At 41.1% G+C, this 14,906-nt stretch overlaps 1 protein-coding gene across 9 annotated transcripts in view; it reads right to left on the reverse strand.

Moving 5' to 3' along the window:
- Positions 1-14,886, reverse strand: part of CycT (Cyclin T) — a 39,691-nt gene extending 24,805 nt beyond the window's left edge. For 3 of the 9 annotated variants that reach the window (XM_069507873.1, XM_069507871.1, XM_069507869.1), the window contains exons 1-13: positions 14,738-14,886; positions 11,347-11,464; positions 10,346-10,453; positions 9,747-9,855; positions 7,880-8,016; positions 5,706-5,856; positions 4,439-4,555; positions 2,698-2,867; positions 2,347-2,472; positions 1,911-2,063; positions 1,409-1,534; positions 1,052-1,177; positions 447-572 (exon numbers count right to left, since the gene is read on the reverse strand). In XM_069507873.1, the coding sequence (XP_069363974.1) occupies positions 447-572; positions 1,052-1,177; positions 1,409-1,534; positions 1,911-2,063; positions 2,347-2,472; positions 2,698-2,867; positions 4,439-4,555; positions 5,706-5,856; positions 7,880-8,016; positions 9,747-9,855; positions 10,346-10,453; positions 11,347-11,464; positions 14,738-14,886 (1,716 nt within the window). The remainder of the gene's footprint in view (positions 1-446; positions 573-1,051; positions 1,178-1,408; positions 1,535-1,910; positions 2,064-2,346; positions 2,473-2,697; positions 2,868-4,438; positions 4,556-5,705; positions 5,857-7,879; positions 8,017-9,746; positions 9,856-10,345; positions 10,454-11,346; positions 11,465-14,737) is intronic. The other 6 variants (XM_069507872.1, XM_069507870.1, XM_034982639.2 and 3 more) reach the window with 6 other exon arrangements.
- Positions 14,887-14,906: the final 20 nt, after the last annotated feature.

Consider the following 14,906-nt stretch of genomic DNA (forward strand, 5'->3'; position numbering starts at 1 on the left):
GGGACTAATTAGCTGTTGCTGCCTCGTTCTCTTCTCCCACCGCTCTCTCTCCCGCTTCTTTCTATACAGGTTATAGTCTTCTTCAGTCATCACTCGCGTCACTGTAGGATAAGGAGTTGCTTACCTGTTGCCATCTCTCTCTACCCACCGCTCTCTCTCTCATTTATTTCAATAGGTAGAAGTTGTAGTCCATATTCTGTAATGACGTCGTATTCTGATAAAGGTCTAGTTACCTGTGTCCATCTCACTCTCTCCTCCCACCGCTCTCTCTCCCACTTTTCCCTGTAGAAGATGACATCCTCGCGTCTCTGTGGGATAAGGAGATGTTTACCTGTTACAGTCCCCCCCCCCCTAACCTCCCACAGCTCTCCTCTCTCTCTCTGAAGAGGATGTAGTCTATCTTCCGCGATGACGTCACTGTGTACATACTATGTAGTATAAGTTACCTGTTGTTTTCTCTCTCCGCTCTCTCCCGCTTCTCTCTGCAGCGGTTGCGCGGCGGGTTGCGAGGTTGCCGCGGGATCAAACACGCTCGGACCCGGTGGGACTTGACGACCTCTCGCGTTCGCATTCTGTGGATAAAGGGACTAATTAGCTGTTGCCCTGTTGCCGACTCGTTCTTTTCTCCCACCCCTCTCTCTCCTCTCTCTCCCGCTTCTCTCTATACAGGTTGTAGTCTATGTTCTTCAGTCATCACTCGCGTCACTGTACGATAAGGAGTTGCTTACCTATTGCCGTCTCTCTCCTCCCAGCGCTCTCTCTCTCTCTCTCATTTATTTCCATAGGTAGAAATTGCAGTTCATATTCTGTAATCACGTCATAGTCAGGTATTAAGGTCTAGTTACCAGTTGCCGGCTCACTCTCTCCTCCCACCGCTCTCTCTCCCACTTTTCCCTGTAGAAGAGACATCCTCGCGTCTCTGTAGGATAAGGAGATGGTTACCTGTTACAGTCTCCCCCTAACCTCCCACAGCTCTCCCCTCTCTCTGAAGAGGTTGTAGTCTATCTTCCGCGTTGACGTCACTGTGTACATACTATGTAGTATAAGTTACCTGTTGTTTTCTCTCTCCGCTCTCTCCCGCTTCCTTCTGCAGCGGTTGTGCGGCGGGTTGCGAGGTTGCCGCGGGATCAAACACGCTCGGACCCGGTGGGACTTGACGACCTCTCGCGTTCGCATTCTGTGGGTAAAGGGATTAATTAGCCGTTGCCGCCTCGTTCTCTTCTCCCACCGCTCTCTCTCTCTCTCTCCCGATGACATCACTCGCGTCACTGTAGGCTAAGGAGTTGCTTGCTTATTGCCATCTCTGTCTTCAGACAGCTCTCTCTCTCTCATTTCTCTCCATAGGTAGAAGTTGTAGTCTATCTTCCGCGATAACGTCAGTGAGTACATACTCTGTAGTATAAGTTACCTGTTGTTTTCTCTCTCCGCTCTCTACCCCTTCTCTCTGCGGCGGTTGCGCGGCGGATTGAGAGGGTACCGCGGGATCAAACACACTCGGACCCGATGGGACTTGACGACCTCTCGCGTTCGCATTCTGTGGGTAAAGGGACTAATTAGCTGTTGCTGTGTCGTTCTCTCCTCCCACCGCTCTCTCTCCTCTCTCTCCCGCTTCTCTCTATACAAGTTGTAGTCTATCTTCTGTCACCACTCGCGTCACTGTAGGAAGGAGTTGCTTACCTATTGCCGTCTTTCTTGTCCCACCGCTTTCTCTCTCATTTCTTATCATAGGTAGAAGTCGTAGTCCATCTTTTGTGAAGACGTAGTCAATGGTATAAAGATCTAGTTAGCTGCGCCGATCTCACTCTCTCTTCCCATAGCTGTTTCTCATATTTCTTTTCCTAGTTAAAGATTGAAATCTATCTTCTGTGACTGCTGTAAATACTCTGTGGTATAAAGAGCTAGAAAGTTACCTGTTGTCGCCTCTCTCCAGGCTCTCCCTTTTCTCTCTGTAGAGGCTGCGGCGGTTGGGTTGCAGATTGTGCGGTTGTCGTTGGTTGCGCGTTTGCCGCGGGATCGAAACCACTCGGACCGGGGGGTATTTGGCGACTTCTCGCGTTCGCATTCTGTGGGTTAAAGAGTAAGTTAGCTGTTGTTTGTCTCTCGTCCACCACCGCTTTCTCTCTTCTTCCACCGTTCTCTCTCTTCTCCGCCGCTCTTTCTTTACCCGCCTTTCTTTGTAGAAGTCGATACCTTGCGTCGTACTCTGTGTGATAAGAATCTAGTTACCTGTTACAGTCTCTCCCTAACCTCCCACCGCTCCCAACTCTCTCTCTCTCCCGCTCTCTCTGAAGTTGTAGACTTATCTTCCGCGAAAGTACATACTCTGTGGTGTAAGGATCTAGTTACCTGTTGTCTTCTCTCTCCGGTCTCTCCGGCTTCTCTCTGCGGCGGTTGCGCTGCGTTTTGCGTGGTTGCCGCGGGATCAAACCCGCTCGGACCCGGTGGGACTTGACGACCTCTCGCGTTTGCGTTCTGTGGGTAAAAGAGCTAGTTAGATGTTGACGTTCCTGTCTCTCTTTCTCTCTCCTTCCACCGCTCTCTTGCGATTCTTTCTATATATCTTTTAACATGACGTCACTCGTGTATATACACTGTGTGATAAGGAGCTTACTGACCTGTTGCAGTATCTCTCTCGCACTTCTGTCTGTAAAAATTGTAGTCTTTTACGATGACGTCACCCTGTGATGAACTAGTTACCTGTTGCCGTCTCTCTCTCTCCTCCCGCCGCTCTCTCTCCTCTCTCTCCCGCTTCTCTCTATACAGGTTGTAGTCTATCTTCTGCGGTTGCGGCGCGGGTTGCGCGGTCGTGGCGGGCACGTACCCGCCCGGGACCGGGGGGAGTTGACGACGTCTCTCGCGCTCGTACTCTGTGGAGTAAGTCGTCCGTTAATTCAAATCGATTTTTAGTTAGTTTGTAAAAACCAAAGGAAAATCTTTTCCATATTATTTACTAGCTGATGCCCGCGACTTCGTTCGCGTGGAAATAGTTTTTTGAAAATCCCGTGGGAACTCTTTGATTTTCCGGAATAAAGATTAGCCTATGTCATTTTCCAGGTCTTTATCTATACCCATGCAACAAATCACGTCAATCCATTGTACCGTTGCGACGTGATTGAAGGACAAACCAACAAACAAACACACTTTCGCATTTATAATAAGGGTACTGATTCTGTGGGAACTTTTTCATTTTCCGTTATAAAAAGTGGCCTATGTCACTCTCCAGGTCTAACTATACCCATGCGAAAAATCACATCCATCCGATGCTCTATTACGACGTGATTGAAGGACAAACAAATACACTTTCGCCTTTATAATATTAGTGTGATGGTTGTAGTTCAAATCCTGCTGTAACATAAAAAATACGCGGCAAAAAGTAATTTACATCGGCCTTTAGAATGACGTTTCGGCTTTGTAGAGCGTTGTCTCTGTCACTCATACCTAGAAACTAAATGGCGCTATTGAATCGATAACATTTCATGACGTAGTCCCGAACAAGTGTACCGCCGACAGTACTCGCAATAACGGAGTTTTCTGCAATCTGGACTATATAAAGAAGTTTCAAGACACAACCGTCGGCCCAGCTGGCGCTACCGAGCACAACCAACCACTCGGTGGGAGATCTCCCTTTAGTACACCTATATGACGTTTTGTTAGTCTCAACGACAGTGACAACGCTCTACAAATCTGCTTTCTCCTTTTAAAGGAGTATATTACTGTCGGTCGCGTACTGTACATCCAATCCAATCCATCAGCCTGTTTGCGTCCATTGCTGGACATAGGCCTGTCCAATAGCGCGCCACCAAACACGGTCCTCCGCCTTCCTCATCCATCCGCTCCCCACCACCTTCTTCAGGTCCAGCGGGCTGGGGGTCGGCCCACACTGCGCTTACCGGTACGCGGTCTCCACTCCAGAACACGTCTGCCCCATCGGCCGTCGGTTCTGGGACAGACATGACCTTTTGCGCGCCACCGTAAAGAATTTCACCCTCACCATCTGGGTGTCTGGTGCACTTCGAACGTCCGTTGCGCCAGATCATTCTTTCCACGCACGTGCAAACTATGGAACCAACTCCCATCGGCGGTGTTCCCACTAGATTATAACATGGGGTTATTCAAGGGGCGGACTAACGAATTCCTAAAAGGCCGGCAACGCATCGGCGGCTCCTCTGGTGCTGCAAATGTTCATGGGCGGCGGTAATCACTTAACATCAGGTGACCCGCCTGCACGTTTGCTCGCTATATCTATGAAAAAAAAATCTGCCCCTTGCCACTTCAGCCCGCTAATCCTTTGAGCCATGTCGGTCGCTTTTGTTCTTCTGCGAATTTCCTCGTTCCGGATTTTATCCTTGAGTTTTTTTTTTTGTTTTTTTTTAGTGATACCCAACATAGCTCGCACCATAGCGCGCCGAGGGACTTTTAAATACTGTACTGTACATACCTTTATCAAATGACTTGTCGATCTCGTCGCTGTTGACGAGCGAATGTTTTTTGTCGAACGGCGAGTTCGCGACACCCGAGCCGGAGGGATGCGCATTGGAGTGCGGGGAACTACCACCTGTTGACAATTACAACAAATTAATATTTCACTTCTCAGGCTCGTAAAGTTCTTCTTTATGCCTCCCAATATATTTATAGTAACCTGCTCGCCTAAGGTAGCATCTGAGGTGCTGGCGCTTAACAGGAGTAATCTGTGCATCCTGGTGCGAGCTTTAACAGGTCACTGTGGCCTGAAAAGGCACATGTATAACCTTAAGCTCCAGGGCTCGGACACCTGCAGACTGTGCCGCGAGTCTCCCGAGACTCCGACGCATTTATCTGCTTCTGCCCTGCTCTGATGCACAAGCGTAGCGTCCACCTAGGGAGAGGATAGCACACCTGAGGATGTTACTTCAATTCCAGTCAAGAAGGTGCTGCTGTATTTGGCGGCCACAGGATTTGACAAGGAAGTGTGAAGTGGAGGCAAACACAATAGATCGGAGATGGTCGCAGTGATACAGGGATAGCAAGGACCTGTATAGCCCCAAAGAAGAAGAACTTGCTCGCCTGCACCGGGTTAGTGCGGGGGTTGTGCGGGTGTGCGGGGCGGTCTTCACGCCTCATACTCCGATTCCCATCTCAACCTGTCGCGGACTATAGTAACATTAATATATATATAGCTGTTCGTGCTGATTCACTGATTGACTGACTGACTCACTCATTGATCACCTCTCCTGAACATTTTTGTATGAAAAAAAATTTTTAGACTGATGGTTTCGTATAGAAGACAAAAATTCATTCGGAGGAAAAATAAGGAGAGCTGATGATTGAGGATTTCGGAGACGGGTGAAGAGCACGCTTAAGGTATTGAAGATAGGTGGGAGGTGCTCGAGCAAATGTCATTCGAAACGCCATCCAATTGCCAATGAGCTGAAAAAAAATTCAAAATGGCGAAAAAAAGATGGCTGCCATACAAACTTCGTCGGTGTCTATCTCGGAGAGTATAAAAGATAGAAGAGCACTTTTTTCGCAAAAGATGATCAGGATCCAAAGGTCTACTTGATGAATAGAAAAAAAATTCAAGATGGCGGAATTTATTTTTCCATAGAAAATGTATGGCAAATAAAGTCCACATTTTGAAAAACCAACGCTGCATGCTCGCGGACCACTTCAGTGGTCCGCGCACCCAAGCACCCTACTAGTATAATATATAACACAAATGTACTCACTGTTGGACATAGTCATCATCTTCCGCTTGAGCCTGGACGGGCACTTGTCGAATATGTGCAGGAACTCAGCTGTTAGCCGCTCCAAGAGCTCCGTGGTCACACTCCGGTCCACGTACGAGAACCAGTGCCTGCCTTCGTGCGATTGGGGGATCTAGGGCAAATGAAATACACCTTTATTGGAAAGGTTTAGAGTTTACATTCAAGTAACAAAAAAAATAAAAACCGACTTCGTTACATAAACACTAAAAATTGAAAAATAATTTAATTTATTACCGAATATATTATGTATACAAGAGTTATTATAGTTCCATAATAATACTTTTTGGTGCCGGTGCCAATTAGCTTTAGCTGCGCGAATCGTCTAGACTTCATATTTTTATGGGACTCCACAATGGCACCTCATTGGCACCGACCCCAAAAAATATTATTATGGAACTATATTAACTCTTGTATACATAATATATTCGGTAATAAATTAAATTATTTTTAAATTTTTAGTGTTTATGTAACGAAGTCGGTTTTTATTTTTTTTGTAAAAAAATTTTATTTCACAATTTTTAGTGGCCCCATGGAATTATGCTATGACTGGTTAAAAATCTACTGTTTACTAAGCTATTACACTGATCGCGAGCAATTTACTCTTATCCGTTGAGGAGTTCCAGTATCTATCTTCGAAGATGTTCATCAGATCTTCACCAAATTGAAATGGGACCAACTTTGAAGTATACCCTTTCAAACAAAAAAAGAATTTTCAAAATCGGTCCAGGCGTTTTTGAGTAATCGGGGAACATACATAAAAAATAAAAAATAAAAAATAAATAAAAAAAAGATTCCGACGAATTGAGAACCTCCTCCTTTTTTTGAAGTCGGTTAAAAAATTAAAATGCAACAGCACAAAACCAGACTACTACTCCTCAAAACACGAAACTGGTGGGGTGGTGAAAACCTCCGCTAGATGGTGCTAGTAGTAATATCCATAAAAGCTGAAATATAGTAAAAATTATCTTTCTGTCACTTGGTGTATTTTAACATCATACTATGTTTATACTTCATCATCATCATCAACCGATAGACGTCCACTGCTGGACATCTTTTAGGGACTTCCACACGCCGTGTCCTTGCGCCGCCTGAATCTAGCGGCTCCCTACGACTCGTCTGATGTCGTCCGTCCAACGCTGCGTCTTCCTGTGCGAGGTCGCCATTTCAGCACCTTGAGACCCCAACGTCTACCGGTTTTACGAACTATATTGTATATTATATAAGTATATTTATGAACTCAGAATTTTCTTCTCTTTCATTTGATATCTCACTCAATACATACACTACAATTTTGATACAATAGCAAAAAAAAACTTTCTTGCTATTGTATTATTGCTTTTTGAATTAGTGTTTTTAGCAAAATAAATTATTTTTTATGTAACTCACCGGATGGAGTAACTGCCCCCCAATTGTGTAAGAATAACCATTTCATGGCTATCGCAATCGTCAAGAAATCTGCCCTTTGATTGGCTGTGAAAAAATGTAAACAGCGAATCAACCAATCAAATGGCAGAATTTCTTGACGATTGCGATAGCCATGAAATGGTTATTCTTACACAATTGGGGTGCTGGATAGTTACTCCCGTCCAAAGCCAAATATATTATGAGAAACACGCGACCACCGTAGTCCTGTACGTAGACACTTAGTGGTCAGACGAAGACTGTTTGACGTCATAAAGTGACGACCATTATAAGCTTGACCAGTCGAATAATGGTCACGAATGATCAATAAACTATTTTTAATGTAACTTACCACCCAGTTACTTCAGTCCAAAGACAAATATATGCGAAAACACGCGACCACTGTCGGCCTTGCATCACAGCAAACTTTTTGACGCAATAAATGGTGACCATTATAAGACTATTTTAATGTACATAACGGGTACATACCACGATTAATTTGGCATTTTTATTTGTCGATATTTCAACCCGATTGCACGGGTCGTGGTCACGACGGGACTGCGGTGCTGCGAGAGATGAAGTTCGAGCTGTCAAGGGCAATAGCGAACTACCCTCTTTGTAGTTCTTTTCGCTGCAACTTCACGAGCTGTCCGGCAAAGGCATTATAAGCCTGTCTAGAGTTCTAGATACAAAGTGGTCAGAGGGTAAATCAATAATTATTTAGTGTAACTTACTGCCCAGTTACTCCATTTCGAAGCCAAATGTATGCAGAAACACGCAACCACCGTCGGCCTGTACTGCAGACACATAGTGGTCAGGTGCAGACTGTTTGACGCCATAAAGTATGATGTCTGCGCCAGATCCTTGGGGGCTGTTAATTAAAAAAATTGAAATGAGATTCTGATTGAAAATTCTAAAAAAAAACACAAAGTCTAGGGTGGATTCTCTATATTTCATAGCTATTTAAGTATATGTTTTGTTATAGAAGCACATTGTAATATATAAGTATGGAATATGGTATATTATGTTTTAGAGCAGTGTGACCAATCTTATGAATTGATTACTATCTGGAATAGATATCTAGAATTAAACAATCAAAGAAAAGAATGAAAGACGCAGTCATGCTTTCTTAGTAGAGAAATCAAATATTCTTTGATTTTTTCTTGACATAATCAAAAAGTGATGTTTTGGTCCAAAAATTAAATCATGAGTTAAAATACTACTTATTACTAAAAAAAAACTTTTTGAGTTACCATTTGACATACAGCGTGTTTTATTTATATAAAAACCGTTTTTGCTTTGATAAATAAATCAAGTCAGTTTTTTTATTTGGCAAAACAATGTCAATTGTTGTGTAGTATAGTGAAAATTGGAAAAATTCTAATTTTGATTACACACATACACACCTAATGAAATTTTTTAACAAATGGTAACCAAAAAAACTATATTCACAGCACATTCGAAAAAAATGATGATGAGTGTAGATGGAAATGACACACACACATACATTTCAACGGTTATACATACCTTGTATAGTAGTAGTAGAATAAAGTGATACTTGGCCAGTTGGTCGGTTTCTTTTAGGTGCGTCGCACGGCCTTGTCTACGCGGATTTCGGGTATGCCTTTGAATTGTCACACGTTTTGACTTTCGTTTTGAAACATACTGTATATTACGGAAATCTTTGTCTGTTCTTCCGTTAAATGTAAATGCACTTATTTTGTAAGTAAAAAACATAATATAATAACTACTTAATATTTATTTCAATTGATTATTAGATGTTATGGAAGAGCGCCTGCCACAAGTACTAGTAGCAATACTAGTCACTTATGGGATCGTCCCAATTTCTACGTACTATGTAAAATTGTTCTACCGAAATAAATATTTTTGAATTTTTGAAAAAACACTACCTATATATATTAATTATAGAAAAATGTCTGAAATTAATTTATGGACATTTAACTATTATTCTGGAAATCTGGAATGAAAATGTCCAACAATGGACGTCCACAGGCTGACGAATGTATAGTACGTGACAGGTTGAAATGGCAATCGGGGAGAGAACGCCCCGCACAGCCCCCGCTCTAACCCAGTGCGGGCGAGCGGGGGTGACGTGTGGGTGTGCGAAGCGTCCCCCGCTTCATACAACTGTCGCAGACTATATTCTATTTAATCAAAGTCATATGCGTTAAAGAATTTTTTTATGCCAGCATATGTGATGATTGAACTATGAATCAGCTTAGGTGTTCCGTGTATGTGATAGAAGCATTACCCTTGATTTTTGACAGAACTTTTACAATACCAAACCATTATAGATATGCATAATATAGTCAAACATAGGTACTTACACTGTGAAGCGATAAAATCATTAGAGTAGAAATTAATAAACGGATAATAAAGTAAAGTCGTAGGTAAAAGTTAGTTTAAAAACATAGAGCTTCATAAGCTCTCAAAACGAAAGTCAAAATCTTACGAAAATTAAAAAAAAACAGTCCAAAGTCACCCCTCCACCAGCCGCGCAATAAAACGACTCGGCCGTGGCGCAAACGGGCCATTCGTGTTTCAGCCGCGGCGGTAGCATGACCTATCGTACACGCTCACCTTTTACAAGGTGGCAGGTCCGCACCACATGAGTGTGCGGATGGTCGATCGCTACATCGAAACCTAAGGTCTGTAGTAGGACATTCTCGTTGAATACAAGGTCCTGGGCCTGGAATAAAAGGCTTTTGATACTTTTTTTGTAAAAAAATTATGTCCTACGCTACTGTTTTCTGTTTACTGTTGTAACTGTCAGATCGCATACAGTTAAAACAGTTTACAATTTCATAAGTTGAATTTTGAGCTTTAGCAATAACAAAAATTTTGACAGTAAAATCTGCTCAAGGTTGACCACAGTGTGTGCTAGAATTTACATTTTTTTAAAGAATATTAGTCAAGAGAAATAATTGAATGCAACTTTTTCTCTTCAGGAGCAGTACTGTAAATGGCATTTCATTCATTCTATATTAGTAACTATGGAGATTACTATACTAACTAAACAAACACTTAAAATAGTATTCTAACCAAACTAATCAATTTTTCAAGACAATAGCGATATTCGATTCAACTCATTTGCATGTTAAAAGTTTGTTTCCACCCATATTTTTACTACTTTACATATTTATAAAAATATTTCCAAAAAAATAAAATGATCCACTCACCTGTTCTTGGTACTGTTCAGAGGTGAGTGCATTGACACCTTCACCTCTGTGGAGGCAGACATGGGCCACCTTTATCACATATTCTAATTTCCGAGGCTGTTCCTCCACCTTAAATAAAAAAATATAAAATTTATTTTATTTAATTAATTAGGAACACTTACAATACACATATTTAACGTTTACTACATGACTTACACACGAACACACACTGATATGTATACCGATAATAAGTGTAGACAACATTTAAAATACTAGATGCCCGTGACTATGACCACGTGGATTTAAGTTTTTAAAATCCCGTGGGAACTAACTATTGGGCCGTGAAAAGCTAGCAGACAGACACACACTTTCGCATTTATAATATACTAGACTAAATAATGCCAGCGGCTTCGTCCGCGTGGATTTAGGTTTTCAAAAATCCTGTGGGAACTCTTTGATTTTCCAGGATAAAAAGGAGCCAGCTAGCTTATAATATTAGCATGGATTTAATATTGGCTGCAACAGATGTAATAGTAGCCATCATCCATATTATAATAGTTTTCTTAACAAAAAAATACCAAACCAACCAACCAACCAAACAAACCAAAAAGAGTGAATAGGCATCTTCTAGGCAAACGCGTCCCATCTTAGGCCACATCATCGCTTTCCATCTGGTGTGATAATGTTCAAACGTTTGCCTATCCATACGTCCATACTAATATTATAAATGCGAAAGTGTGTCTGTGTGTCTGTCTGCTAGTTTTTCACGGCCCAACCGTTCAACCAATTTTGATGAAATTTGGTACAGATACAGATTGCATACCGGGGAAGGACATAGGCTACTTTTTAACCCGGAAAATCAATGAGTTCCCGCAGGATTTTTAAAAACCTAAATCCACGCATAGGAATACGCTCGTGGGCATTAGGTTTATAATATTAGTATGGATTTAATATTGGCTGCAACAGCTATAGTAGTGGCCAAACAAAAAGCCACCAAAGAAGAGAAGAAGAAGAATAGTTACCTTCGCGGCGAGGAACAGCGCAGCAGCAGCGATGGCATTCCTGTGGAACTGTGTGAAGGAATGGAACGCGTAGAAGCGGTGCATGTACACAATGGCTGTGTTTATACATAACTGAGATCTGTAGGGACACTGGTTAAGGAAATATCTTGGTACCTGCGAATTATGGCTTAAAGTTATTATTTCAGTATAAATACAATTCAATTAATAAAAATGGTTTACTACATATGGTAATCAACAAAAAACGTATAACAAATGATCATTTCACCAAAAAAGTTTCAAAAACTAATCAAATCACAAACGTTGTATTCCGCAGACATATCATTTTACAAAAAAAATTAAAAAATCATTTGACAAATCCTTCTAATCCCACTAATATAATAAATGTGAAAGTGTGGATGTTTGGATGTTTGTTATTCAATCACGCAAAAACGGCTGAACGGATTTGGATGAAATTAGGAATGGAGATAGATTATACCTTGGGTTGACACATATGCTACTTTTTATCCCGGAAAGTCAAAGAGTTTCCACTGGATTTTTAAAAACTAATTCCACACGGACGAAGTCGCGGGCATCAGCTAGTACATACTCTACAAACATGGGGATGCCCTTCTAACCTAACCCATCAGAGTCGGAGTGCCCTGAGTCCCGAGCTCGCTTCGCTCGCTCTTGCAGCCTAAGTTCTATGTGCCTGTTTTATAATATCATAAACTTAATTTATAGTGAGAGGGCATTTTATTAAAAAAATAATATGCTATTTGTTGTTTTACTAACTAACACAATTTTTTGACGACCTCCCTGGCGCAGTGGTGAGCGCTGTGGTCTTAATAGTGGGAGGTCCCGGGTTCGATTCCTGGCAGGGGTTTGGAATTTTATAATTTCTAAAATTTCTGGTCTGGTCTGGTGGGAGGCTTTGGCCGTGGCTAGTAGTACCACCCTACCGACAAAGCCGTGCCGCCAAGAGATTTAGCGTTCCGGTACAATGCCGTGTAGAAACCAAAGTGGTATTTAGTTTAATAAAAAAAAAACTGCCATACCCCTTCCAGGTTAGCCCGCTATCATCTTAGACTGCATCATCACTTACCACCAGGTGAGATTGCAGTCTAGGGCTAACTTGTATCTGAATAAATAAAAAAATAAAATAAAAAAATCAACTGTTTGTCAAGTAGTATTTTATGAAATAACTATTTGTCTGGTAATTTGTTTTATCAAGTGAATTATTTGTATTGTAGAACCTTAATCCCATTTCGCCTTAATATTTGACATATCGTCGTTTCAGGATCAAACCGCGAGTTGCCTCGCTTTAGTTCACTAAGCCCCATACTCAGAGTCGCTTATCGTTACTTAACATTGATTTAAAACGAGACAAATTTATGTGAGAGATAGGTATAGCTTGTTTTAACTAAACTTAAGTGATGATTAAGTGACTCTAAGTAGGGCTGTAAGACGGTAATTGGCTAGTTAGTTTATGTCTGTCTGCCCTTGAAACAGCAGGAAAGCTATAAATCAACTTAAATGACAAAGCAACAGGCAAACCAACAAAACACTGATAAGAAATTGGTCATGGTTATCAAAAAAAATATAAAGTCAAACAAACACAGGTGACTCATGCAATTACAGGAGTACTTGTCGAATGACTCATTGTTATATGCATTTATATTGAGTTGACTTATCTTTAACACTTTTGAAGGTATTGAACTAAAAATAAAATTAACTACTGAAAGTCATTTCACAATGTTTTTTTTAGGGTTCCGTACCTCAAAAGGAAAAACGGAACCCTTATAGGATCTCTTTGTTGTCTGTCTGTCTGTCTGTCTGTCCGTCTGTCTGTCAAGAAATCTACAGGGTACTTCCCCTTGACCTAGAATCATGAAATTTGGCAGGTAGGTAGATCTTATGACATTTGGGGAAAATCTGAAAACCGTGAATTTAGGGTTAGATCACACAAAAAAAAATTAAATTGTGGTCATGAACTAATAATTAGTATTTTCAATTTTCTAAGTAAGATAACTATATCAAGTGGGGTATCATATGAAAGGTCTTCACCTGTGCATTCTAAAACAGATTTTTATTTATTTATATGTATCATAGTTTTTGAATTATCCTGCAAAATGTCAAAAAATACGACTGTAGTACGGAACCCTCATTGCGCGAGCCTGACTCGCACTTGGCCAGTTTTTTTCTCTTCTTTTGGCTTTACACAGATCAGCAATATCAGGTTTTTTATTTATTAAAGTTTAAAGTTAGGGAAACTATGGATAAAATTGAAAAATCGGGATGCCCTTCAAACCTGTTCCAAACCTGGTGAGTGACAGGCTACTTTTTATCCTCGACCATTAGAATTTATGAAAACCTAAATCCATCCAGATGATATTACAAGTATAATCTGGTTTTTTTTAGGGTTCCGTACCTCACAAGGAAAGGACAAAATATGTGAAGGGTTTAGGCCATGGTTCACCAAGTTGGCCAAGTGTGGATTGGCATACTTTGAAACCTTTGAGAACATTATGGAGAACTCTTACGTATAAAAGCTTTTTCATGAAATGGTCTGTCGCTTGAATTCATTATCCAGTTTACAGGACAATGATGTAGGTAGGAGCTGCATAAGAAATTATTATCATAAGGCTACTATGTACTATGAATAGTGCACTTAGATTGTTTTGAATGATATTACATACTTATTACGTCTATACATTGTTTCACAACAATTTTCCAGAACCTAAAGGTCATTACTTATCTATAGCTATCTCTTGTTATTTTGCATTGTAACTTGTGCGTAATCACACAAAAGTACTTGTGAAAACCAGTCTACCATTAATATAACTGTACTCATCAACGGAATGACTCACAACATCTGTTTAACAGTTATTTATCATACAATAAATGCAAAACACTTCAATGTATGTTTACAGAGTCATTTACCTGGTAGTCTTACGCGCCTTTTGCCGCGCAAATCGTTCGTGCCGTTTTAAATTTAGAACCAGACAGGTCGATCCTACGTCATCGCGCAGGCGTCCTACACAGCTGTCAAAGTGCGATGACCCAAAAAATAGCTCGAACCATGCGACCATAACCTATATATAACGTTATATACTATTTCAACGCTCCAAAACAATATGTACTACGTGCGTTTACCTTTAGAAATCGAGATTACTCACGGGATTTCCCAGGCGATCGAGCGAAAGTGACTTGACTGACGCCGTCAGAAAACACCGTGTTTCGTCACACATTTCGACTCCAAACTCGAATAAAACACTTTAGCACTTCACACAAACGATATTTAGACCGTTTAATCACTATTTTTCATAAATAAAACCACTATAAATACTCCGTTTGCACGTTTCAGCCACATGACTCGACAAAAACATTGAACTTTATCAATCAAAAAGGATACACTTGAAGCCGCTGGCCCATATCCTGGATTAGGTTCGCGGCCTGTTGGCGATAGGCTAGCTCTTTATCTGCATCTAAACAGCATTTTCTGCTTGGCGAGTTCTGTAGTTGCTCTTTTGTAAAATACCATTTTTCTTGTCCACCAGCCATTGAATGAATGTGCCAATGAC

The sequence above is a fragment of the Maniola hyperantus genome, chromosome 27 (genome assembly GCF_902806685.2).
Source record: "Maniola hyperantus chromosome 27, iAphHyp1.2, whole genome shotgun sequence".
Classification (NCBI taxonomy): Eukaryota; Metazoa; Arthropoda; class Insecta; order Lepidoptera; family Nymphalidae; genus Maniola; species Maniola hyperantus.